Source organism: Ambystoma mexicanum, chromosome 11 (genome assembly GCF_040938575.1).
Source record: "Ambystoma mexicanum isolate Mex_15411 chromosome 11, UKY_AmexF1_1, whole genome shotgun sequence".
Classification (NCBI taxonomy): domain Eukaryota; kingdom Metazoa; phylum Chordata; class Amphibia; order Caudata; family Ambystomatidae; genus Ambystoma; species Ambystoma mexicanum.
In genome coordinates this window covers 494,857,143-494,883,502 of record NC_090934.1, presented here as the reverse complement: position 1 = coordinate 494,883,502, position 26,360 = coordinate 494,857,143, and the positions used below count along the sequence as shown (strand labels likewise).

Genomic DNA, 26,360 nt, shown 5'->3' with positions numbered 1-26,360 from the left:
TGATTCAAAAGAGAGCCTAATTAGGGATCAATCTTGCCTGGTGTGTAATGGAGAAGAAAGGAAGACGTCCTCGCAAAGGTTTGAACAGAGCAAAAAAAAAAGACTTGTTTTTAAAAATCGGTGTTGGCCCAGTCAATCGATTATCGTTTAATACTCCAAGCTCTTGAAACTGATTGAAAGGCATAGGTGATACTCCTAGAGCTTGGGACCAGATGTTATTTCGATACAGGTGGTTGTTGAACTGCAGATGATGATCTTGAGAGGATTATCAAGTAGTTGGCATCCCTCCAATTGTCACCAACTATCATGTAATTGAAATGCTCTTTTTGAATCTCATCCTTGTAACCATCCAATTTCAGAGTCAATTGCGTAGGTAATGTAATGTGTCATCAGTATGGCGCTTTTTACCATTACACCGCGCTGTAGGTTTAATGCCCTTAGGGGACCGAAATCCAAGTATGGAACTAAATTTGAGCAGGTGCTGTTTGGCGTGTGTGCATATTGGTCAATACAAAGATACAAGGCTTGGCCAAGTCCCTGCTAAGCTGGGATGTGGATGGGAGGTGATAAGTGCTCTAGAGAGGGTATGAGAGGCTTGGAGAGATATTATGTGTGCAGCTGCTTATTTAATTTTTGTTGTGAATGGTTGCTGCATCCTTATGGCAGAGATGTTTTGTGAAGTGTCGTTGAGGGGTGTATGATGGCAGATGCATCAGTGTCATTATTCTATGTACAGCACACCATTTCATGAGGGTAGAACATACAGGTTTGAAGTTTTATTTTATTAAAATATGCTAGGTTCTCACAGATGAGGCACACAACCACTATCTCTCTTAAAACCTCTCATTGCAAACATGATTGTAGAAGGTGAGTGAATGTAGTGCTGAAAGCCATTATGATTACCCTGACCCCAGTATGGTGAATACCCTATTCTAGTCCTCAAGCTATGTGAGGAATTTGAAATAGTAATTAAATGACTAGTCCTGATAACTGAGTGAAAGAAAGCACACACACCTTGGAGTGCAAGTGTAACTATTTAGCATAAATCAATCACTTGACTCTGAGATAACGGTGAAACAGACCACACCATCCCAAATATACTTTGGAACAAATCGTGTACAAGCAAACATAGAAAAAGTGGCAGACATCACCAGATTGTATGGTATTACAATGGCATTCCAGATAGTTGGTTTGGTAGTCGTGAGAAGAGCAGGAGAAGCACAAGGAGGCAGTAGAATGAGAGCAAGCAATATATGCAGAACATTGAGGGGAGTCAAGCAGTAGGATTTTGCTAAGCCAATATATGCCAGATTGTAAGCGTGTAAAGGATTTTAGTTGAGGCCAGAGGAAGAAACCTGTAAGAGAGCTTGTCCTAAAATCTGGCACAGGATAGAGGAAACTGAAGAGGAGAATCAAAATAGCTTATTGAGGGTTCTGTCTCAGATCCTGGTGGTAGCTACAAAGTAAATAGAACTAAAAACAGGTTTGTAACGTTGAAAACATTAGCGGAAAAGTGTGAAACACTGAAACGGACAGAGCCAACGTGCAAGAGACAATATTTTCTCTTTCCCTTTTTTGATCCGTCTTTGCTGTCGATCAATTCATCTTTTTTTTAATGTTTAAAACATCTGAGTGTTTATCTGCTGATGTAAACTATAAGTAGGTGAGAAACTTGGAGGTGTTTCACTTACTAGTCCCCGGGGATCTGTAATCCAGTTGGCCAGGACATGGCAATTGCTATTGGATCCAGTTCCTAGGGTTCGACCAGTGCGGGAGGATCACCTGGATGAGAAGTGGAAGTGGGAAGCTGATGGGTGAGATGCGGTAACCCCTTCCTTATGACACCTTTCCCGATCCTACCCAGTAGGATATTTAAAAACTCCCCCCCCTCTTTTCCTGCATTAACACTTTCTCACACTGCGTAAGACAACAGACTAATACCAGAGCCGTTTACCTGACATGTCCCAATGCAAGGGTCAGGCAACTGCTGATAACTATGCACACCTGATGGCCCATTCCCTTCCTGACAGGGTTAAAAGGTCGGAGTATGAGAACACACTTTTACCAAGGCCTTACACACGAGGAAGCAGCGATTCCGGGACAGCACTCCAAATGGAGGAGAAAGGCGGTGAATACTGAAAGGACGACAAGGAGGGAATTGCCCTTGCCCTTTTCAACCCAGACCTGCAAAGCCTTCAATGGAAGAACCATAAGACTGGGAAACGCAGCTGGTGATTGGTGTGACAGATGTCAATGGTACACAGGGCCCTCCTGCACCGATAACCAGGGCGGGGAAAAGAGCTTGCCACCGTGGTAACTTCCTTGATTCCAGCAGAAGAAAAGCTAAAGAATTCAGCACAGCTGATAAGTCAGAAGAAACTGATAGGGGGCCGGACTGTGTTAAAACTCAACATGGATGTGGCAAAAAAATGTGTGAAGAAAGGAAGATAATAGACAAATGTCTTTTTGTGAACTAATGAGGCATCAGCATTAGAGTGGTCCGGCGCCACGTGGGTGTTCATTCGAAAGACTCTAACGAATGCCCTGCTCTTGAACATGGATGATATGGTAAACTAAGAAAATTACAAAAACCAAGAGGCCCTAGGTGAGGCTGGCGTGAAATGTCAAAGTGGTCATATAAGGGTAAAGTCAAAGCCCTTGTACACTCGAAGGATTTTGGCATGTTGTGAATTGAAAAGCCTACTGAACTGCATTGTGGTTAGTGAGCTGTGCAAAGCCTGATTGGGCACTTTAGGAAAGCCTGACTGGGGGCTTAAAGAGAAAGCCTGACCGGGGACTGAGACCCGGACATTGGAAAAGGGAAGAACCAAAGGGGTGTAGAATGACATTTTGGTTGGATTGTGAACTGTGGCAAATGTGAACCAGATGGATGGATGCAGAGAGAAAGCTAGAGGAGGGGAACCCCGCTTCCTGAGGAGAGTGTGAAATAGTTAACTTTGTTATTTAGGCAAGTATGAACCCGGCTGAGTAATACACCTGTGAACATTGTGTTGACAAACGTGAACCCGACTAAGGGATGTCGGCGTGTGATGTTGATCTGAGACTGTCAGCCTGACTGAGGGAGGCTGAGGTTGTGGAAGGGATCGCATCCCAGCTGAGGGGAGATCCACGGGTGAGGAGAAATTGCCCACCGTAAAGATTAACTAAAGGATTTGTTTGTTTGTGGTTTCTGATACATCAGGCCCTCTAAAGAAGAGACTTTGTTTCAAAGGGACTTGGGTACTGAAGGCCCTGATGCTGGAAAAGGAACTGTGAGTTTGGGCTAGAGAATCCCGGAAGTGTGCTCTGCTCGAGAGTTCTGCCTTGTCTCGTTCTTCACAAGTGGGGAAGGGAGAACCCCACCATAACATCCTGACTTACCATTTCATGATACTTCTTTCTTTTTTTGTGAATATTATCCCACATTCTTTTGTAGTATAGCAGTAAGGATTGGCAATCTCTTTTTTTTAGTATAGGCCCTATTATTGGACTAGACTCCACTAGGACTGTACTGTTATTATTTGATGGTCGAATCGTGCTCCATTCTTAGATTTAGGTTTAGATTAGGCATTTATCTCACCCATTTTACAGTTTAATAATTTAAACACCCTTGGCCTGTGATCACTCGTGGCTGTCTTACTTTGATACCGTGCCTTCCTTTCACTATTTACAAACTTTCGTATTAGAAATGGATTCGTGCTGCAAACTAATAGGGACTGTTTTATTGAAGTTCCAGATGTGCTAGCAGAAACATTGTTTCCCGCGTGAAACTGAAGGGAGACCCTCTGGTAAGGGGGGGAACAATGCACTGTCTTGATCAGAAGGAGTAAAAAGGTTACACTTGGGGTAAGAGGCATAATGTTAAAGATCGTGAACCAGTTGGAGTTCTCCACATGTCTGAAGTGTCTCAGGGGAAGGACTGCCAGTTGGACCATCTGCCAAAGCCAATTAAAGAAGACTAGGCACTTAAAGCCACCATGGGACAGCGGGTACATTGAAGGATGGATGTTTTCCACGGTGTGGACAACAAAGAATTGTGTGGATTACAGGAGTGATCAGGCATTGGACAAATGATATTCTGTCTCATTACGAGTTTGCAGGTAATTTGGTGATAAATCCACCAGGCTACTGCAAAACTAGCTTACCATTTCTACCACTTGGTCTCATACGTTTACCATGGGATTTAAAATGGTGGAAGGATGGTGATAATCCGAATTTCTGCAGTCCATATGTTTCCATGGGAATTTTGGTGAAATTCCAACAAGCAGTAATTTCGCTGTGGACATTCTGTAGATTCTTTTACTTTAAAGTGGAGGATTTATCTACAGCATGATGCTGCAGGTAGTTCCCCTACTTAAAGGTCAAACTCAGGATTTGCTGGTGCAGTAAATATGGTGTTAATTCGCTCACTGCCATAAAGGTGTCAATACGAGAATTACTACCAACGTTTTACCACATAACTAAAGTGTAATGAGACTCTTCATGTCCTTTTAAAGTGGGTCCCTCTTGCTTTCATTTATTTCTCCATCCCACCATAGTTACCAGAGAATATCCATTTTGTTTAGATAGATTTTCACATAGGCCCTGTATGAATTTATTTTACTCTAGCCTGACCCTAAAAAATAAATCAAGAGGAACCAGGAACTTGTTTGTGGAAACGGATTCAGAGAGATCAAGCAAAGCCTAGGAGAATTGCCAGAGAGGGAATCAAACCTCTAGATAGAGGGTGTCACCCCAGCTCATATAGTGAATCACCTACTCTCAAATAGAACGTATTTGATTTTCTTTGGTTCGGTCCCCTCACCCTGCCAAGTAAGTAATTTCTCTGTTTGAACTGCATCTCTGTCTACCAACTACACCCTTGTTTAAACTTGAATACACACGATGATCCTTCAATGGTGTATACAAGGGGTCTGTTCCTCTCTCCACATGACACGGCTCATCCAACAAACCTGACTGTGCCTGACACAAGGCATAGGCACATACTAGATTTAACTATTTGAGAATAGGTGAAAAATAAGGTTGCTACATGAGGTATGCAATCCCGGAGGGATTGAGGAGTAAAATTAAAATGTAATGGATGTGAATTTGTGCATTAATCATTATCACTTTCCTTGCTTGTGCAGAAGGGTAGTGACACACATTAATTGCTTAACTGCCCCTTTTTGGATGGAACCAAGCCTGATTTGCATATGATATTTCACCCTAACTGTATTGGCTTGGCAGGCTGAAGAACGATACTGTGGAGCGCTGCCCAGAGCAATGCCATAGGTTAAGATTAACGCAAAACCTTCCAGTCATCACTTCTTTTGTCTTGTGTAAGTCACCCTGAGTGCGAGGGGTATCGCCAGCATAGTGACCCGAGAGTCCTGGGACCATGTACTCCTCATAATCCTTATGATGGGGATACTGATAGTCCATCCCCTTTAGCATCAAGATCGAATATTCACCTCTGAGAAATTCAACCAAAGTGTCCCCAAATGTAATCATCCATTGAAAGAGACAGTACCGAACATCTTCCTGGAAAGACCTGAAGCCTCCAAACTCCAGCACATAACTTTAATTTCCATGAAATTGCCAGATGACCAACTCAACAATGTAAATAACTGGATAACCACCACCATTGACAGCATGGCCCCAATAAAGCTGTTCAATGCTCACTAAAGAAACAAGTTGCTTAATGGTTTATTTTCAAGTACCAGTCTCCACCTGCACTGCCTCCCCGGCTCCCCCTGCACTGTGGGACTGTCACTGTATCCCTACAGCCCCTTTCCCAGCACTTGCTCTGCACTTACCTCGCACTTGCCACCAGCTGGCCCTTTCTATTTATTATTTATTATTTTTTTTTTTTTACGCTACTTACCTTGTACTGCACTTCCCCCCCACCTCCTCCCCCCTGCACTTCCTCCTTTTCCCCTTACCTCTGCACTTGCGCGATCTGAATGACACCTGGCCTAGTAGGATCGTTTGTCTGTTTTCCCCTTGTTTCCCTCCCTCCCTGCCTCGTCGCGCCTTGAAACACTTGTGTATAGGCGCGTTACAAATACCATATCATATCATATCATATCATACCAAAAAGGAAACTGAAGCCATGTGAAAAAACTGTGATCAATGTACATTCCAACAGACACATTGGCCTACAATCGACAGTTTCAGCTCAACAAAGTGGAGACAATTACAGCAAGAACCAAGCCCACCACACACATTATCGGGTCAGTACACCACATCAAGAAGGAAGTCTTCAAAATAATCCACAAATTCAAAATCCCTGTGACCTTGAGTTGGCACTAGCACCAACTGAAGAACTCAGACTCTATCATGATAAATATCAGCAATGACATGTTTCAAATCCAGGGACACCTGGAAAAGAAAGGCCCACTTCTAACAAGGGAAACAACATTGAAATAAATCACATCCTGACATAATACCCAGCACTTCATCAGCAGGTTGCATTCAAGCAATCCTGCAGGCAGAACAGAAGATATGTGACCCCGCCATGTCTACAAAGTAATAACTAAGCAGCCAAACCAGCAACCACCCCGCAACATCTTCATCATGCAAGGAGTTGTCCATCACACTTTAAAATCAGCTATCATAAAACCTCTGCCCAGAAAACCCATGGAAGACCCCAAAGATACATCAGTGTAATGACCAATCTTCAACATAGTACACAACCAAACTCCCCAATAACTGTATGTACCAAAGGCTACATGGATATGTTAAAAACAACAACCTTATCCATCAATCTCAACATTGATTCAGGCCAATGAGAGGAAAAGTACCCACACTTTGTTCAATCTGGACCATTACAAAAACCAATGTAGATGTCAGGAATCTCTGTGCTAGCATTGGCACAACCTGGAAATTGGGGAAGTAGACTACATTTCTCAGCAGTCTGAGTGCCAGGTCAAGGAGCACTCACGCAGTGAAAAGTGAAGTCTGCTCCTTTCACAGTGCTTGCAATTGAATTCTGAGGAACGTGTTTGGTGTCCGCAGCTCAGCTACCAGTTTTGGAGATCCCATCTATGCAGCTCGATCGAGGGTGGGCTGCAGCAGTGAAGAAGGACATCTGGGTATTGGCTATGCTCTGCATGCCAGCTCATCTTGCACTAGGTGTAAGTTATCCTCCAGACTCTCTTGAGAGTCTGGAGGCGTCAGTTAAGCGGGGTGGGGGTGGGCACAATAACAAGGAAGCAACACTTGAAACACTTGTGTATAGGCACGTTATAAATGCCATATCATATCATATCATATCATATCATCATATCATATCATATCGAGTGACCCCCAAGTGGTTTATGCTTCATGTTTGTTGCCTTTCATAGATGAATGCTGATCAATGGACTCTGAAATGAACTGAACAGATGAGTTATGTGGTATCCTCGTGCCTTATTTTATGTCTTCCCCCACTGCCAAAAATCATGAAAGAATGATATGTAATGTTTTGTATTAGAGGTTTGGTTTATGTTAGGTTTTCCCTCCACCGACAAAAGTCATGAGAAGAATGAACATGATATGTTATGATTGCCTGGGAGGTGTCTTGGTTTGGGTTATGTTTGCATAAGATATTGTTTGTATACAGCAGCATCAGGGCATGTCATGCATGAGTCTGTGCTAGTATATACCATCCAAGGTTCTTACTAGGCGCTACTTTTCTAAGATGTAAACAATAAGACAAGTATAGGGTGCAGCTGGTGACTTTCCCTAAACCTCTTTTCCGTTTCTCTACTACCCTGTGCCTATCCACAACTTTCCCCTAACACTCTTCCACCTATTGGTTGACTCGATGTGGCCTGTGTATATCAAGGCACAGGCATTTCATGCCAACCAATGAGGGAGGGTCATGTACATGCGGCTTCCATGATTACGTTGAAGGTGTGGTTCGCACTCAAGACAAACAAGGCAGCAGAAACGTGTTTACCTAGATCTTTTCGACATTTCTGCCACCTTTCTGCCATCAGATCCTACTAAAAACACTAGAGGGATTTGGATTATAAGGAACCTCAGTGCTGGATGAGCTCTTTCCTGACAGACAAGAGTGAAACACAAATGTTCCTTTCAGGTCTCATCCAAGCAAGCTGACATCAAGCCCTCTGATTCTCTACAGGCTCCTTGTCAAAAATCTGTGCATCACCCAAAATGCCTTCCATGTAAGGGACCCAGATCCATCACAAGGAAATTCATCCATTGAGATTGCTTCAAACCAGCAACAATGTCCTTGCAATGGCGCTAAGCTGCAGCTGGTAATGCCACAGAGGGTCTTCCTTTCCATTCTACCCCATCAAACTCTGGAACTCTGCTCAGACACATTTGGACACAAGGTGAACACTTGACCCTTGTTAACATTTAAAGCATCTGGCTAATCTAAAAACAGTTTGAGACCACATGGATCATGAACATGAATTAAATCACCACTCAGTTAATTATTCCAATGAAACAACAGTATATGCGCGAGAAGGACACAAAGGTAAAGTTTTCACAAGGATTGACATTTATTTGAATAAAAAGAGTTTGATAAACACTGATCTTTTTCTATCCTAACAAAGAGTCCCTGACTAGCAAACTAAGACTAAAGAAAAATGACCTGGCGTCCAAAACAGCTCTGATCTTCACACTAATACATACGTTACAATTATACAAGGAAAGTATGGCACATTTTTAGTTCAACAAAACAATTTCTTAATTCAAAATTCAAAGTTCTTGAAAGCTGTCCTTGCAACCAGGGTTAGACCCCCTTCTCCTGAATCAATTCAGGAATACTTTGATTACAGTTCTAATTCAACAAAGTTCTGTTCAAGGTAACAGAAACATCATTTCCAAACATGTTGTCTTTGTGTGGGATAAAACAAATGTCTCTTCCAAAATAATGTGTTGATAATTCAAAACAACTTGATATTTTCCACAATATCTCTCTTGAAAACATAGTTGTCTATCTTTCACAAACACAAGCTCTCCCCAATGTAAGTGTTCTGTTATTAAATAACACCTTCTTTAAAGGAACCACGTTTTATCAAGATAGCACTTGCACTTTTTTAATTCATCTTCTTGAAGTAAAACCCTTTTGTCAGGATAGCAAATCAACTTTTCTTAGTGATGCCACTGTTGTCAAATTAATTATAAAGTAAATGGATGTTCTTCAGCAAAGGTTCTTCCAACATGCCTCTTCTCTTTTCCACAGAGGTATTTTATCAAACCATCTTCTTTTCTGACCTACTTGCCTGCCAGGACTATCCACTATAAGCCCTTTCCTGTTATACTCACCAGCCAAGAAGAATAACTCCTACAACTAATTTCAAACAAAACATTGATTGCAATATTCTTTCCTGGCTTTCCCACCAAAATCCCTAATGGGAAGAGGGTTGAACAACAGCTGCCTTTTCTTATAGTCTCCTCATTTTTGACAACGTGTCTTCCAGTTTTCCTCAAACTGAGAACAGAATGTAGAGGGATTATTCTCAAAGTGTCTCTTAATAGCTTCTAGCCAGCCTCATGACTGATAGCAGTTTGGGTAAAAAGCATCCTACAATTGAGATCCCAAAAAGAAAGAGTTGTGCCCTTGTCACCTCAGTATGGTTTCACAGTCTCTTGGCTGTTGGCATTGTTTGATATGTTTTCCCAAAAATATATCTTTCATAAGGGGATGTATGCCTTGGTTGCTTTATTGAGGTGCTCTCACAACTTCTTGGCTGGTGGAAATGCTGGTTATGAGCTTTCACCAGTGGTAGTCTTAGTATGTTTTTCTAATGGCCACTTGGCTGTTTGGAATACTGGTAAATGTTCCTCACTGTTAGTCCCTTATAAGGGAACTTGTTTCTCTGCCACTTTTGTTTGGTTTCTTATTCGATATTCATAAAATGGTTTCTGTTTTGATGAATTAATTGTTCGAAATTCAAATTGTTATATTGTAACCATTTTCTGCTATTGACGGCAGTGGGCTCAGCATTCCCATTCAGCCAACTCACTGGTTCTCTGCGATGGCTTCTTCTTTCTGTCAGGTTTCGATGATGGCTTCTTCTTTCTGTCAGGTTTCGATGCAGACCTCTAGCGTTTAGTCTGCTCCCTCTCCTGCCTCTGCGAACCAAAATTGGTTCTAAGTTGCCTGGGAGACTTCACAGCATGTTATAATGTCAGATGCTATAAACCTGGCAACCTCTAAACAAGAGCACATTAGAAAGGTGGCATCTGCCATAACATGTTTACAAATGCTGTTTAACAGCAAAAATAACAATAGCATGTTTGTGACAACCATTTGTTTTGATGTAAGAAGAATGCAACTGTACATTGCCATTATCAAATAATCCTAGTATGCACATAATATATACAGTTATAACTTTGAGAAAGCATTCAGTAGATATAACACCAAACTAATAATACAGCAAACATGTAGCTGGCGCCTTGGGATGCCACTTGTTGTATAGGCGCCTTACAAAGATTGAATAAATAAAATGTAAACATCTGAAATGATCATGCATGCAGATGGTGCCAAACTAGTTCACTTCTAGAAGGTGCCCAACGCATGTATGCTCACCCTAACATATAAAACTCATTTGTACACTCTTCTCCTATGCCCGCCCTAATCAATTAATCCCAAAAATATCCTAGAGCCTAACACTTCACGCACAAATCTCACAACCGCATATATATCAGGTACTACTTAATCACTAATGCAGGCATAACAAAACTCAATTCTTTAGTTCTGACTTATCCCCGCATCCCCACCATCAGTGATTAACCTAAACCTGCAGTGACACAATTTATCAGCTCTTGACTAGCCCCTCCAAATAAACATATACTTATGTCTCCCCACCAAACCCATAGAACGAGAGTGGCACCCAGAATTCAGGTGCTTTTGGCATGTGCCCTTTAACACAACCGGTTTTGCATCTGCCAATCCCTCTATCGTAGAAACAACGCCCATCTCCCTCTTTTCTTTCAGAGCCATGAAGAGTGAAGCGACGGAAATTGCAAAATGTTGCTGTACAAAAACGCTTTACATTATTTACACTAAATATTACTTGGAAAGTAAGGAAGCATGCAGCACAATTAAATGTGCTTATGTTGCACACGATTGCATTAAACATAATTTTGAACAACTTCAAGTCTCAAGATCCACTTCACTGCACAAGTCCTGACATCTCTCCCCAGCATCATTGCTCTCCTCGGGCCTCATTAGGACCCAGGCGGTAAGGGGTTTACGGCGGCGTAAACAGCGCCGACCCTTACCGCCTGATTCCGAGGTCCCTTAGCGCCATGGCGGATTTAACACCTGCTTTTAGCAGGTGTGAAAATCCATGGCGCTAAGGGACCATGTTGTTAATTACGCCACCGTAATTTACGGTGGCGTAATTAACGCCTTCCCCACTCCCATTATGCCCTATGGGGCAAAAATGGGAATGGGGAAGGGTAAATGGGGATTGGGGACTTACCGCCCCGCCAACCTCCGAATGGGGCGGTAAGTCCGCCAACAACCATGCCGTAAACGTAGTTTACGCCATGGTGGTAAAGGTACGACCCAGGCGGTAACTTACCGCCTGGGTCGTAATGAGGCCCCTCATCTATAATGAAGGTAACATTGTCTGAGTGTCAAATTTGTACACATACAGCATCCACACTTCTGACATTTGTTATCGGCATCCTTATGTGGTAGATTAATCGACTATGTCTTCACCACTGCAACCTGGCCCTTTGCAACATTGTCCCTGTGGCTGCAAATACATTTGTAAATTGCCTGTGTATTGTCTGTGATCACTATAGGGGCTATACCACTGCTTAGACCACACTTTCCACATTCACTCATGTGTTACGTGCCGTTCCCACACTTTTAGAGCGAGTTGAAGAGCGCGTGGTGGTTTCCAATTGTGGAGTGTTTATGAAGCTATGCACCGCTAAGTTGCTGTGTTGTCCTTGGCTGCTCAGTGACCCCATGTCATGATGACCCTCCCAGTTAATCGTCTTATTGATGCAAATGCAGGTTTAATTTTTATGTGCTATAGGTTTCAGCAAATACATTTGACTCAGATACTCAGGGCTGGAAATGCAATGCTAGTTTTTATTGTCGAGAGAAAACAGAGGTGCAGCCGAGGAGGGAGCCCATGTCTGCGTGAATATAACATTATGGTACATATTATACAGTGCCGACCAATACAGGAGGGAATAGATGTCACTTCAAACTTGCTCTTTTCTTCTTAATGACAAAAACTTTTGGGGCCTTTTTTTATATACTCACACTTGGACACTGGGTAGACATTTTGATTTTAGGTTTCACCAGGATAGGTGTCTCAAGGACATGGAGGCACCCGATGATGACAGCTTGAAGTCATGCCCCTGCAATTAAATGTGTATTGTGGAAGAAAAGAGACCGTGTCTCGGGAGGGATAACATTCAAATCTATGAGGAGATGTTTGGTTGACTTTTTTGCACACATTTCCTGTTGCATTGTGCGATGTCAATATGTTCTATTGATGGCCCCCGCTTTAGTGTCACACACACCTTCGTCAAGATTTGACACAACTAATTGGTGCACACGGAGACAGAGGAACAGATTTAGCACTGTGTTATGCATGAAGGATTCTATTGATTCAAATCAAAGCAGGAACCTTCGGTGATGGAAGCTCTTCACTGTAAATTTAGTGGCTACACATTTGTTTCTCAACATTCGTGAGACTGCCACCAAATCACTGAACATCCAATATGAATGGACAAAGTGAATGTATAATTGCCAGAATACATGTAGATGAACAGATAATTCTGACATGGCTATATGTCGATCCCTAAGGGTGTGCAAACCTTAATCGAACGATGGGGGACTTCATATGAAACAGAAAGCCATCTTGTTATGCTCCTGCCCTCCACCAGGGGTGGACTGGCTTATAGGGGACTCTGGAGATTTCCGGGTGGGCCTCTGCACCCTGGGCCTCTTTTGTGTGGTATTTCCAAATGTTCTCATAGGAAACGCATTGTGCTTGCTGAAAACATGTCATATGGGGCCACTTTGGACATTATTTCCAGGGCCTCTTTTAGTTCCCAGTCCGCCCCTGCCCTCCACTATTACACACCACGATCTCACAGAATCAAATGATTATAATCAATTTAGAATACATATGTAATATCCTCTGAAGCTGCAAGCAGTAAAGCAGTAAATATAATATGAATACTACATTATTATTCTCCTAAAGTTGACATGATTTTCCAATGATGATTGCCACAAACAACTATACAAAAGAGAATATGCAGGAGGCGCTGCAGCAGAATAAGGCAATGGTGTTCATCCTACCTTCCTGCTGACTATGATTCTGTCAACCATGTGGCTACTGGTGGACAGACCAGCCACCATCAAGTGTACCCCGTGCACCGCTTTGAAGTCGATTGCTAGTTACATCCAAATTCACTCCACCCCGGTTAAAATGGTTACTTGCAAGTCCACCTGCATCTTCTGATGGGCGCAATCACCCAGTGCTCTAGGACCCCCCGATTATTTAATGTCTATTTAAAATAATTTGAAGGCCTAATTGAGGAATTTACTCCTACTTTTCAGATGTGGTGTATAAAGATGACCTGCAGATAGTATAGCTTTGTAGACCTCGAGAGGGGTAATTGTCACAGGATAATGACCCCCCCATCACGCCTCTGGCCAAAGGTTGGGGAAGGCAAATTATCCCAAGCGATAATGACTCCTCCTGAGGTCTAGAAGTCGCAACATTAGTGGAGCCCCAGATCTTTTCCAGACCTAGCAACACCACTGATTAGCACATAGTGAAATAATATTCCCATGATTTAGCTATCACTCGTGTGTTAATTGGGGTGTTACCATGAAAAAAGTCCTCTCAAAGAGGAAATGTCTTGTTGAAACACGCCTAACCTGGAAATTGCACTGTAATTATTGACTACGCTATGAAAATTCTGGTTGGTTGAGAGGAGGTTTATAACAATCTCCATGTTGTACTATTGTATATTGCTCAGAGTTATTTAAACAACAACCCCATTACATCCAGCATGCAAAGCATCCTTGTCTGGAAAATTAATGAGCATCTTTGTCTGAACACTGAGAAAACTGAGGCCCTGCATTATGGCTCCGCCTGACCAACATCCTTACCTATCAAGTCAAATCTACATTGGGGTATACTTCCTTCCTCAGCCTTAGAAGCTATGAATGTGAGTGTTCCCACAATCAGTTGCCATGTGCGCTCCGAATCAATATGTTATCACAGAAGACCCATTTCCAATTGTATGTAGACAAGAACATCTTGCTTTACCCATTGATTTCAGAAACAAGTGACATCATCCAAGCCTTAAACTTAGCAGAAGGTATTATTGCAGCTCTATCTACATGGGCCTCTGTAAACATCTCAATCTCCAATTTTAACGGCTAATAAATAAGGCAGCCACAATGGCAGTTGACCTGAAACTTGATGACACAAGCCTTAAGGGCATAATGATGGCTTCCCAGTGAACAGACAATCCTCCCAAAACACTCTGTATTGTCCATAAAGCACATTTCAACATTAGTTTGGCCAGAGCATTTAGCCACCAACCTAGAAGAAACATGAGGTCCTCCAATCTCTATCTAATTTCCATACTGAAGTTCTGAAGGAATGCCATGCGGACTGCACATGTGTAGTACGCGTGTCTATAAACTGGAACAGCCTTCTGATGGAAATTAGGGCTGATCTTATCCACAAAAGGATCACAAGACTTAGCAAGAAGCGACTACTCAGACATGCATTCTAGACCTCATAATAAGCTAAGCAAATAGCATACATTACGTGACTTTTTGTTTTTAGTATTGTTAGATGTTTCTTTTTTTAAATATTAATTATGGATCACTTGCATTATGTTAACGTTAATGGTAAAATGTTTGTAGTGTGCACTGTCACCATCGGAGTGGTCCCCAGGTGCTCTGGTGGATCTGAAAGAGGAGGGGTTGGGGTTAGTAAGGTGTAGTGGGAATAGGAGAGTGAAAGCTGCGATGTCCTGTTGGCAGCTTCAGTTCGGTTTTCACCATTCGCTGAGCTTGAGTGCAGTTATCGGGTTGGTGAGAGTTTCCATGTACCGTTGACACGGGTTATGTGTTGTCTGTCAGCTGTTGCAGTGTGGTGAAGTACATGCAGATTGCTGTGCATAGAAAAGATGAGTCTTTCAAGTTGGGGTTAGTGTTTTTTTCTTAACTCAGTCTTTGGGTTTTGTGTTGCTCCACATCTATGGTTATCCTGTGAGTTTGGTATTGTAGTTTGTCTGTCTAGTTGGCAGGTATGATGGGGGTGGCAGTTTTCCTCTGTGCTACATTAGTGGTTTGTGTACCTGATTGAAGCAGGCGTGATTGAAGACCACTCTGGTCTTGGCAATGTTTAGTTTACATGATTCTGGTCCCATCCTGCCCATTCCTGTGGTGATGATCCTTACCTGCCTATGTTTACACTGTGGACTAGCGGTATGTGGACATGGCATCCTCCCCTTGCTCTCCTGGTCCCCCCTTGCCATTTCTAAGTGGGAACCTAACCTACCTATCTTTCCTCATTGGTATAGCAGTAGGCAGTAATGGCATCCTCCCCCTGCCCTCCGGTTAGGGAAGATAAATTGGGAAGTTACGGAGGGTGGGTTGCCTCTCTGGGATTCTTGTTTCTCGCTGTGTATATGCTTAATTGTTGTTTCCTTCTTGTTCTGGGGCATGTTTTGAGTAGTTTTCTGAATTGAAGAGGATCCTTCTGTTACATATGTTTTTTGGTAGGTCATTGGTGCCAGGTGAGAGAAAGATGATCCTCTGAATTTTCTTTTGTTGTATGGTTTTGGTTCTAGGTGGTTGCCGTTGCTTGATCTGAGTGCTCTTGTTGGCCGGTAGATGTTTATTTTCTGTTTTAGGAACTCTGCTCCTTGGCTGTGGACCGTGACCAACAGACAAGTGGAAGTTCTAGTAGCACGGCCATTTAGGGCACTAACCACGTTTAGTAGCCAAAGGTGGTGAACATGGATGTGCACACTAAACATAATAGAAAAATGGTAATAAGCTAACTGCTGCCACCAGTTTGTCTCAGGCACATACGCAAGTAACCAAAAATCCCAAGTGCAAAAAACTAGACTATCCCCACTACACTGCAAGATGCTGTGTGCACTCTCAGAAAGTGACCAAAAATCAGAATCTTTGTTTTAGAGAGGTTTAATTCCAAATCAAGATTCTGCAAGAATTTAGTTAGCGGATCTATCAATCTCTGCAGTTCCACCGGCAGGGCCGTCACGAGGGGGGGGACAGGAGGGGCAAACTGCCATGGGCCTCGCGCTTTCAGGGGGCCTCGCGACCCCCTTTCCTAACTAGCAGGCAGCACAGTCCACCCGTGTTCTTTATTCACACGGGGGACTGTGCTGTCTGCTCTCCCCTGCAATGATTTTGCTGTTTGCTGCAAAGCCGTTTGGCCCCGTAATAAACAGCTAAATAATGGGAGGCAGCAGGGCTCAGAAGTGAGCTCTGCTGCCTCCCGTTATTCAGCTGACAACGTGGACATGCAAAATGACAAGAGAGCAAGAGAGGACTCCTATCCTGTCAGTCAGTGTGTTCACGTTGCTCAGCGTGACCACACTGACTGATGGGAGAGGAGTTCTCTCCTGTTAGGCAGCGTGTCTACATGTCCTGTGGTTGTGCAGGGGCTTTTCAAGGGTGCATAGAGGTAAGGTAAGTGTTTTTTATTTTTATTTAAATGTGTATATATATATATATATATATATATATATATATATATATATATATATATATATATATATGTAGTATATACGTGTATTTAAATTAAATAAGTATGTATATGTGTATGAATGTGTACTTGTATGTTGGTGTTTATGTTGTGCTGTGTTTGGTTTTATGTATGCATGCATGCAAGGAGTTGTGTGACTGGTGGATGAATGCATGGGTGAAAATGCTGTATGTGAGTGTGTGCGCCAGCCCCCATCCCTAAATTTAGCAGACCTGTGGGCCACTTAATTAAGGGGTTTGGTCATGGCATCAGAGGTGCACCGAGGCTAAAATTTCGGGGGGGGGGCAACGTAGTGGGACTAACACTTCAAATGTTGGGAGGGGCGCTAATGTCAGAGCCTGTATGGGAGGGGCAAACTTACTTGTGTGGGCAGATCTATCATCTTTCCACATTAGAATGAGATTATTCTGATGAAGCTTCAATGTTACAAGCAGCTAACTCTTGCCTTCATTTCTGAAACGTCACACTTAAGGACTGCTGCGAGAATGAGATTTCTCATGTCACCACTTCCCTTCGAATCATTCCTGTGGCATGCAAGTGCTAACCCCACATCACAAGTTCGATTACCTAAAATGTATGTTTATGAATGCAGGTGCTAACAGTGAAATATTTTATGCTAGTAATTTCAGGGCCCTTGTTAACAGGGAAGCCCTGGCCCTGTTTAATGTCTGTGTCTTGTTCCGACTGGCCACGGCTCTGTTGGTCAGCCCGGCAGGGGCTGGATGACAGTTTTGAAAGTGGATAGTGAGTGGGGCCAATGTGGGGCCAATAAACCCATTGCTCTGTCGGTTTCCCCACTGAGGGATGACGTCTGGGTCTTTCAGCTTTTGCAGTTGAAATGGGCCCCCAAGCAGCTGCTCCCATGTTGGCAGTCTTATGACACAGATACCTACTGATAATCTGCAGCTTTTAACCACCTCACTGTATCATTTTGACTTCATTTTTTATTTAAGCACTCCACAGGTGCCTTGGCCTATATTTCCAATCTATAAGGCCTGGGGTGCCCCAAAAACAGCGAAAACAAATGGGCCCCAAACCAGCCCTGTCTTCAATCAGCCCTGCTCCCACTTGCCTCCCAATAACCTGAGCCCAGCCAGGAAGCTACATAGCTAGTTCACCTTCTCTTTGGCTACTAGTCATACCTTTCACCCCAATTCAGAGGCTCTTTAATTTCATAATTCTATGCTAATCTCTGGAGAGGTGTGCCATCTAAAAGCTGAGACCAGAAATTAAGACTTTGGCTTTATCAAAGTTAGTCTGTTGATATCGCATGGATAGGCATTTGTACTCTGAATGTTGGATGCTGCTGCCGCTCGATAACGAGAGCTACGGGCTGGCGACACATCGAAAGAGGCCTTCTGCCTCAAAGTGGGAGGACTTCAGCCCTCCCTAGCCAGGGGCTGGCTCTGCCCATGCAGCCAGATCGAGTCACCAAAACACAACATTTCGGAGGGGCCTAGAGCCCGATCTGCTCAATGTTGTTGCACCCTGTGTCTTTCACTGAAGTCCTGTTAAAAACAAACATTGGCAAAGCCAACGGTTTTGGCGTGTGCATGCGTATTAGGCATTTGTCAGGCACTGCTATTAGATGCCAGTTTGCACCTGCTACCATCAACAGCCAGTTAATACCAATACAGCAGTGCCTGTACCACGCCTACATGAAAGCCCAAACTGTTAGCACTGCCAATGCTTGTTTTGCTTTACCTATGTTGCACAGGACCATGCATCAAGGTTAAAGCAAACATACTACTTGGCTAAATTGACCCACATTGAATTTAGGCCAATGGAGCCAGTAATAACACTTATGGTGCACAGTCAGCCTGGACATACTTTCTGTGGCATGGCATGTTTACTGGCTGGGAGTGCGTACATGGTAATAATGGCATATATTGGTGTAGCCTGCATGGACCACATGGGAACAACCAGCATGAATATATCTTTGTATTTGTATTTTGTATTTTGTGTATTTGTATAGCGCACCTGGCCCAAAGGCATCTTGTCGCATATCTTAGGTTACAATTATACAATACAGAAAGAGTACATGGTACGATAACAGTGAAGAGAGTGCAAAAGGATGAAATAGGGAGCATGAGGTACAATAAATGGGTAAGTGGTCAATGTACAATATTTGTGTTGCCTAGCGCACACCTAGGTTTAAGGTTTTTTTACAGGATTTGTTGAAAATTTACGGGGTGCCGGGGAGAATAACAACCTTGACACTGGGTTGTTTTAACCTATGTAAATCCAACAGATTGTCCACAAGATTGTGGAACTCTCCCGTCCCCTGCACACCCTTTATACTGTAGATACAGTCAATATTTCTATACAATGGTAATATTCAGTTTCTTTCAGAAAAAAGAAGAAATTAATGAGAGAAGCTAATTCATGACACTATTATAATAAAACAGAATGATGGGGACCATCGGTTTTAATTGAATTTTAAATTAATTGTTATAGATATGAATTTCAATTCATTCATCATCCAGTCTTTGTAAACATAATAACATAAATGTGTTCATTTTGAGGTTACATTCAATATTATAATACAAGGGCATACAAGGTACTCATCACACTTTCTATACAATAGGCTTTTCACATGGTATATCCACAGAAAGTAATGATGAATATTTTCTCGACGCGTTTCGGGGTGTCCCCTTCTTCAGGAATTGATAGCCCTCTTCATTGCCGTTAATCTTTGTTTCGTCTATAATGTATGATACAATGATCAAATTTTAGATTCTCACTGATAACTGTCATTTAACTCTTGGGAGAAATTTTTAATAATAATCACCTGGATGTTCAATGTGGAATATCCTAACTGGATTTATTATCAATAGCAATATCAGCCCAATAATGGTTATTCAACCTGTAGATGTGATAAAAAGACAATAGGGAAAGCTCAATTAAAAACGGGATCTTAATTCATGAAGGAAAATCTAGTCATGTAATATCTAAGAAAAAATATTACCTTTCGGTATTTCTGTAAAAAGCTACTACATCCATGGAATGGGTCGCTGTGGTATGTAGAGAGTCCTCAGGTACGGAGGTAGTGCAGTAATGGGCGATTCCTCCACTCGTGTCTGTAAAAACACGTATATATACTATATTAGATACACGAAAACAATGGGGTGGGATCATTCTGTGGAGAGTATTCTGTGAAGGCCTCTAGGCTCATGATATGCAATTGGGGAGCTGTTTACAAAGGATTCTCTTACCTCCTTCCTGAGAAGATGGCCGGTGCTGTAGCTCGAACCGTTCTACACGGTTTTCGCTAAAGATGGCCACTATTTACATTATGACGTCATCACGTCGAAGCGTGACGACGTCACTATGTTTAGAACGTCAGCGTGTGACGGGAAAACAGACGTCATACGGACATATTTTAGAAAACAATGTGTAATTAACCAATAGTATATAGGTGTATATCTATACTGGTGCAGGGAGTTTGAGTCAAATGAAATAAAGGTGAAAAGAGTCGAAAGATAAATGTGAGGAGTGTCTCATGTAACTTCTGGGAAATCTATTGTTTACCACGGACAAAAGTTAATCGAATATTGGACATCCGTGTGTTTACTATTTCAAGAGAAGCATGCTCACATTCTATGGTCTGTAACTTAATACATCCTATGTCAGTAAAAAATCATCCTAAGTGAACTGAACAAATTCAAAAATGTATTTAACAGCAATTGATATTGTATCCACACTGGGTTTCTGATTGGGTCAGGGGAAACAGTATTTAGTTACAAAAATGAGGCTAAACTGTAATCTTCGTTCATCCCATTGGGAGCTAGACTGTTTAGTCTCTCTATCCAGAAGATTTCCCTCTGGTTCATACGTCTGGCATGATTGCCACCTCTTGGGGCTCTGTTCACAATTTCCAAAATCACAACCTTTAGTTGAGAAATATTATGTTTCTTTATGGAAAAATGTCTTGCTACAGGTGAGTTAACACTGTTGGTACGTATGTTACTTTTGTGTTCATTCCAGCGCTCCTTGGCTTTCCTTTGTGTCTGTCCAACATAGTAAATGCCGCATGGGCAGCTTAAACCATAAATGATTGATTTCGTGTCACAAGTGGCAAAATCCTTTAGTGGGATTTTTTGGCCATTTGATGGGTGTCTTACATAGCTTCCCTTCATTATGTTGTTACAATTGCCACAACTGAGACAGGCAAACGTACCTATTTTCCTCTTGGTGAGGGTTCTTTGATTGTCCACTCTCGGTCTTTCTGCTTTAACTAGGCTATCCCTGAAGTTCCGACCCCTCTTGTAGGCGATTATGGGTGGTTCAGGAAATAGTCTCTTTAGTTGTGGATCCAATTTGATTATACCCCAGTTCTTCTTGATCATCCTTGTTATGTGATGACTCTGTGCTGAATATCTTAAAGCGTAGAGAAATGGGATCTCCTTAGATCTATTTCTTGATATACGGAGGTCTTTCCTCTCCAATGTGAGTGTTTTTTCTTCTGCTTTCTTGATGATAGACTCTGGATAGCCTCTTTCCTTGTATCTTTGTGTCATCAATAGGTTTTCATTCCTCAGGGTGTCAGTTGTTGAGATAATTCTCTTTAGTCTAAGGAATTGACTGTAGGGCAAATTATTCTTTAAATGCGTCGGATGATGGCTCCTGAAGTGTAACGTGTTGTTAACATCGGTGGGTTTGTGATAAATATTGGTGATTATCCCATCTTCCCCAATCTCTAGTTCAACGTCCAAAAAATGTAGTTTAGGGGTTCCAATTTCCATCGTGAATTTGATTCTGTCGTGGCCTAAATTGATGTATTTTAGGAATTCCTCTAGTTCGTGATGTTGTCCTCTCCAAATGACGAAAACATCGTCAATGTATCTTTTCCAGGTGATGATTTTTTTGCTAAATTTTGTTGGTATCAAAATCCATTTCATCTCCAAATGGTACATGAATAGATTAGCATAGGCTGGGGCCATTGCTGACCCCATTGAAGTTCCTGATGCTTGTAAATAGTACTGCGTCCTGTATCTGAAATAGTTGTTAATGAGTATAATTTTGCTTAATTTCATTAGGAAGGTTTTGTTTGCTTCACATTCATTTCTTAGTAGACACCATTCGAGTGCTTCCAAACCGTCTTGATGTGGGATGCATGTATATAGACTCTGTACATCAAACGAAACCAGTAGATCATTTCTGTTAATATCTGTTAAGGTGTCTAGGTGATTGAGAAAATCTGTGGTATCTTTAAGATATGTTGTGGTTGTTTGGACTATGGGTTGTAATGCCTTGTCCACATAAACTGCTAGTGGGTTGAAGATACTATCAGTTCCCGCAACAATCGGTCTGAGGGGGGGTTTTGTCAAGTTCTTATGTATTTTTGGCAGTCCATAGAAGATTGGAGTAATAGGATGTTCATTAATCAAAAACAATTTAGTCTTGTTGGAAATCCATCCTTGGTCCTCAGCTTCCTCAAGCGTAGTTTCAATAATGCTTGATATTTCTCTGACCGGATCTTGTTCAATTTTTATGTACGTGTTCTCATCTGTTAGGAGCTCTAAAATCTTCTCCTCATAGTATGTAGTGTCCATAATAACTATGGCCCCTCCTTTGTCTGCCGGTTTTAGGGTCAGGCTTCTATCATCCGCAAGGTTCTTGATGATTTCATTCTGCCTTCTCCTGGTATTGTAGTTCCTTGTTCTGGTGAAATTAACCCTTTTGAGATCTTTTATCATCTGTTCTTCAAACATTCTGATGGTTATGTTATTGACTTGAGGGTCGAAATGACTCTTGGGTTTCATTTCTAAGTATTGATGTGGCTCTTGTGTAGTGTTGATTCCCATTTGTGAATCAAAAAAGACTTTGAGTCTCATTTTCCGTGCCAGTCTGTGAAGATTGATTTTTTCTTCCAGCAAATTGGAATTCTGGGTTGGTATAAATGTTAAACCTAGGTTCAATGTGTCCGTTTGGTCTTTGGATAGTGGTTTTGATGAAATATTAACAACTAGTTGTTTGGTTTGTTCCGCGATCTTAGATTTCTTATTGCCTCTTCGCGTAGTCTTTTGTCTAAAAAAACCGAGGGAGTGGTTTGTGCGTTAGAGGTAGTCGCTTCTTGTGATGTATGTATAATCGGTCCACTTTCCGCGTTCTCCCTATTGATAACTTCGTCCCCACTTGTAGGTATTTCGCTACTGGATCCACTTGGTTCTTGTCCCGGTATTGGTGTTTTGTGGTTTTGTGGTCTTCTACCTGGTGCGGTTTTGTTTTGTGCGTAGTATTCTTGCCAGGAGTATACTATATCCTGAAGATAATCCAACGTATCTCTTCTGAATTTTCGGACTTTGCGTTGTTCTATGTCCTTTTTGTAGTTGTCCAATGTTCTGTTCACTTCCTCTATGATGGTTGTTAATTCCTCTTTGTTTTTAAATTTCGACAGTTGTTCTGTCAGGTCTTCGATTTCACTGTCGAGTTTGCTGACAGATTTTGCTAATTCCTCGATTGTCAATAATATAAGATCCAAAGAGCATTTATTTAAGATCTGCTCCCATTTCTTCACAAAATCTGGGTTGTCCTTGCACAGTGTGGGTCTTAAATATACCCTTAGTCCTCTTGGGATTCTTTGTGCTCGGTAGTATTGTGCTAATGTAGTAGCGTGTAGTTTTTGCGATATCTCCCTTCTGATGACCCTCTCCAATTGTGTAATAAGTTTCTCTGGACTAGTCGTTGTTGGTGTGGTTGTTTCGATTTCCTTCAAAAGCCCTAAAATTCGTGTGGCTTCCTCTTCGTTAAATGCCAAAGTTGTGGCGTGTTTTTCTGTAATTGCATTGATCTTTGAAAAAGACATCCCTTAGGGAGGCGGAGGTGATTGTTAGTATTTCTATTGGGTGCTGCTATGGCTGTTGTGTCACTCCCTAAGCATTTTTAGGGGGGCAGAGAGCAAGAATCCAATATTTGTGTTGCCTAGCGCACACCTAGGTTTAAGGTTTTTTTACAGGATTTGTTGAAAATTTACGGGGTGCCGGGGAGAATAACAACCTTGACTTGTGACACGAAATCAATCATTTATGGTTTAAGCTGCCCATGCGGCATTTACTATGTTGGACAGACACAAAGGAAAGCCAAGGAGCGCTGGAATGAACACAAAAGTAACATACGTACCAACAGTGTTAACTCACCTGTAGCAAGACATTTTTCCATAAAGAAACATAATATTTCTCAACTAAAGGTTGTGATTTTGGAAATTGTGAACAGAGCCCCAAGAGGTGGCAATCATGCCAGACGTATGAACCAGAGGGAAATCTTCTGGATAGAGAGACTAAACAGTCTAGCTCCCAATGGGATGAACGAAGATTACAGTTTAGCCTCATTTTTGTAACTAAATACTGTTTCCCCTGACCCAATCAGAAACCCAGTGTGGATACAATATCAATTGCTGTTAAATACATTTTTGAATTTGTTCAGTTCACTTAGGATGATTTTTTACTGACATAGGATGTATTAAGTTACAGACCATAGAATGTGAGCATGCTTCTCTTGAAATAGTAAACACACGGATGTCCAATATTCGATTAACTTTTGTCCGTGGTAAACAATAGATTTCCCAGAAGTTACATGAGACACTCCTCACATTTATCTTTCGACTCTTTTCACCTTTATTTCATTTGACTCAAACTCCCTGCACCAGTATAGATATACACCTATATACTATTGGTTAATTACACATTGTTTTCTAAAATATGTCCGTATGACGTCTGTTTTCCCGTCACACGCTGACGTTCTAAACATAGTGACGTCGTCACGCTTCGACGTGATGACGTCATAATGTAAATAGTGGCCATCTTTAGCGAAAACCGTGTAGAACGGTTCGAGCTACAGCACCGGCCATCTTCTCAGGAAGGAGGTAAGAGAATCCTTTGTAAACAGCTCCCCAATTGCATATCATGAGCCTAGAGGCCTTCACAGAATACTCTCCACAGAATGATCCCACCCCATTGTTTTCGTGTATCTAATATAGTATATATACGTGTTTTTACAGACACGAGTGGAGGAATCGCCCATTACTGCACTACCTCCGTACCTGAGGACTCTCTACATACCACAGCGACCCATTCCATGGATGTAGTAGCTTTTTACAGAAATACCGAAAGGTAATATTTTTTCTTAGATATTACATGACTAGATTTTCCTTCATGAATTAAGATCCCGTTTTTAATTGAGCTTTCCCTATTGTCTTTTTATCACATCTACAGGTTGAATAACCATTATTGGGCTGATATTGCTATTGATAATAAATCCAGTTAGGATATTCCACATTGAACATCCAGGTGATTATTATTAAAAATTTCTCCCAAGAGTTAAATGACAGTTATCAGTGAGAATCTAAAATTTGATCATTGTATCATACATTATAGACGAAACAAAGATTAACGGCAATGAAGAGGGCTATCAATTCCTGAAGAAGGGGACACCCCGAAACGCGTCGAGAAAATATTCATCATTACTTTCTGTGGATATACCATGTGAAAAGCCTATTGTATAGAAAGTGTGATGAGTACCTTGTATGCCCTTGTATTATAATATTGAATGTAACCTCAAAATGAACACATTTATGTTATTATGTTTACAAAGACTGGATGATGAATGAATTGAAATTCATATCTATAACAATTAATTTAAAATTCAATTAAAACCGATGGTCCCCATCATTCTGTTTTATTATAATAGTGTCATGAATTAGCTTCTCTCATTAATTTCTTCTTTTTTCTGAAAGAAACTGAATATTACCATTGTATAGAAATATTGACTGTTTCTACAGTATAAAGGGTGTGCAGGGGACGGGAGAGTTCCACAATCTTGTGGACAATCTGTTGGATTTACAAGTGGTCAATGTACAGTCAGGGCTAGAGTTCCATTTACAGTGGAGTACAAGGTACAATAACAGTGGGGAGTGAGAAACTTAGCCTGAGATAAACTAGAAGAAACAATGGACTAAAAGTCAAGGTTGCAGAATTACAAACAGGTAATATACAATAAGGCAATTACAGTGCAAGTCATGCAATGGTAGTATCAGGGTATTGAATCTTAGGAAGCGTGATTGTCTTGAGCAGCAAGCCACAATTTGGCTTTGCTCTTGAAGGACTGAATTGAAGGTTCAGCTCTAAGAAGGTTGGGCAAGGTGTTCCACAATTTGGTAGCTAGGACCGGAAAACTCACCCCTCCAGCTTTTTGAAGTTTGAACCTAGGAAGGGAGAGGCAATGGGCTTGGGTGGCTGTCTGCGGTCGGGTAGAGGTGTGAGTCGGTTGACCACTTTATACTAGCATATGTTGTGTGCAACGGCGGCATGAAATGTATTTGAAAATGTTCCTGTGCACGGTTGGCGACTTGCAACTATTAGGTTTTTCCATGTGCTTCCATACAAAACCAATTGCAAATTATGGATTTCTACCCAATTTTACAATGAAAGAGCTGTAAAATGCATAATTGTAACCCAGTGTTTCAAATATTTTCTTGGCAGTGAGAAACCCTCTCAAATACCCTTGTTTGGTTTGGGCACCCTCACTGTGCTCTGGCGATCCTGCATAATTGGCGCAAACATTTACGCCTCTTTAGTTCAGAAATTCACCAGCCTCCACTGTAAATCATCCATCTGTCACTATGTA

The 26,360-nt window shown here is 41.8% G+C and overlaps 1 protein-coding gene and 1 long non-coding RNA gene across 4 annotated transcripts; one reads left to right on the top strand and one right to left on the bottom strand.

Moving 5' to 3' along the window:
• Window positions 1-19,130: 19,130 nt before the first annotated feature.
• On the bottom strand, window positions 19,131-23,707 carry LOC138503534 (uncharacterized). 3 transcript variants are annotated; one of them, XM_069623336.1, is made up of 3 exons: window positions 19,705-23,707; window positions 19,528-19,602; window positions 19,131-19,440 (listed from the first exon to the last, which is right to left on the bottom strand). In XM_069623336.1, the coding sequence occupies exon 1, from the start codon at window positions 22,571-22,573 to the stop codon at window positions 20,477-20,479; it is 2,097 nt and encodes a 698-aa protein (XP_069479437.1). In that variant the 5' UTR covers window positions 22,574-23,707; the 3' UTR covers window positions 19,131-19,440; window positions 19,528-19,602; window positions 19,705-20,476. The 3 variants fall into 3 exon arrangements, with proteins under 3 accessions (XP_069479437.1, XP_069479435.1, XP_069479436.1); XM_069623334.1 differs by having other exon boundaries at window positions 19,528-23,707; XM_069623335.1 differs by having other exon boundaries at window positions 19,131-19,602.
• Window positions 23,708-23,753: 46 nt separating this feature from the next.
• LOC138503533 (uncharacterized) lies at window positions 23,754-25,421 on the top strand. The gene is made up of 2 exons (XR_011279656.1): window positions 23,754-24,847; window positions 24,950-25,421. It is a non-coding gene; the product is annotated as an uncharacterized lncRNA (long non-coding RNA).
• Window positions 25,422-26,360: the final 939 nt, after the last annotated feature.

Bases quoted from the DNA above. Each gene is read 5' to 3' on its own strand.
- LOC138503534 (XM_069623334.1), bottom strand. From the start codon at position 22,573: ATGAGACTCAAAGTCTTTTTTGATTCACAAATGGGAATCAACACTACA.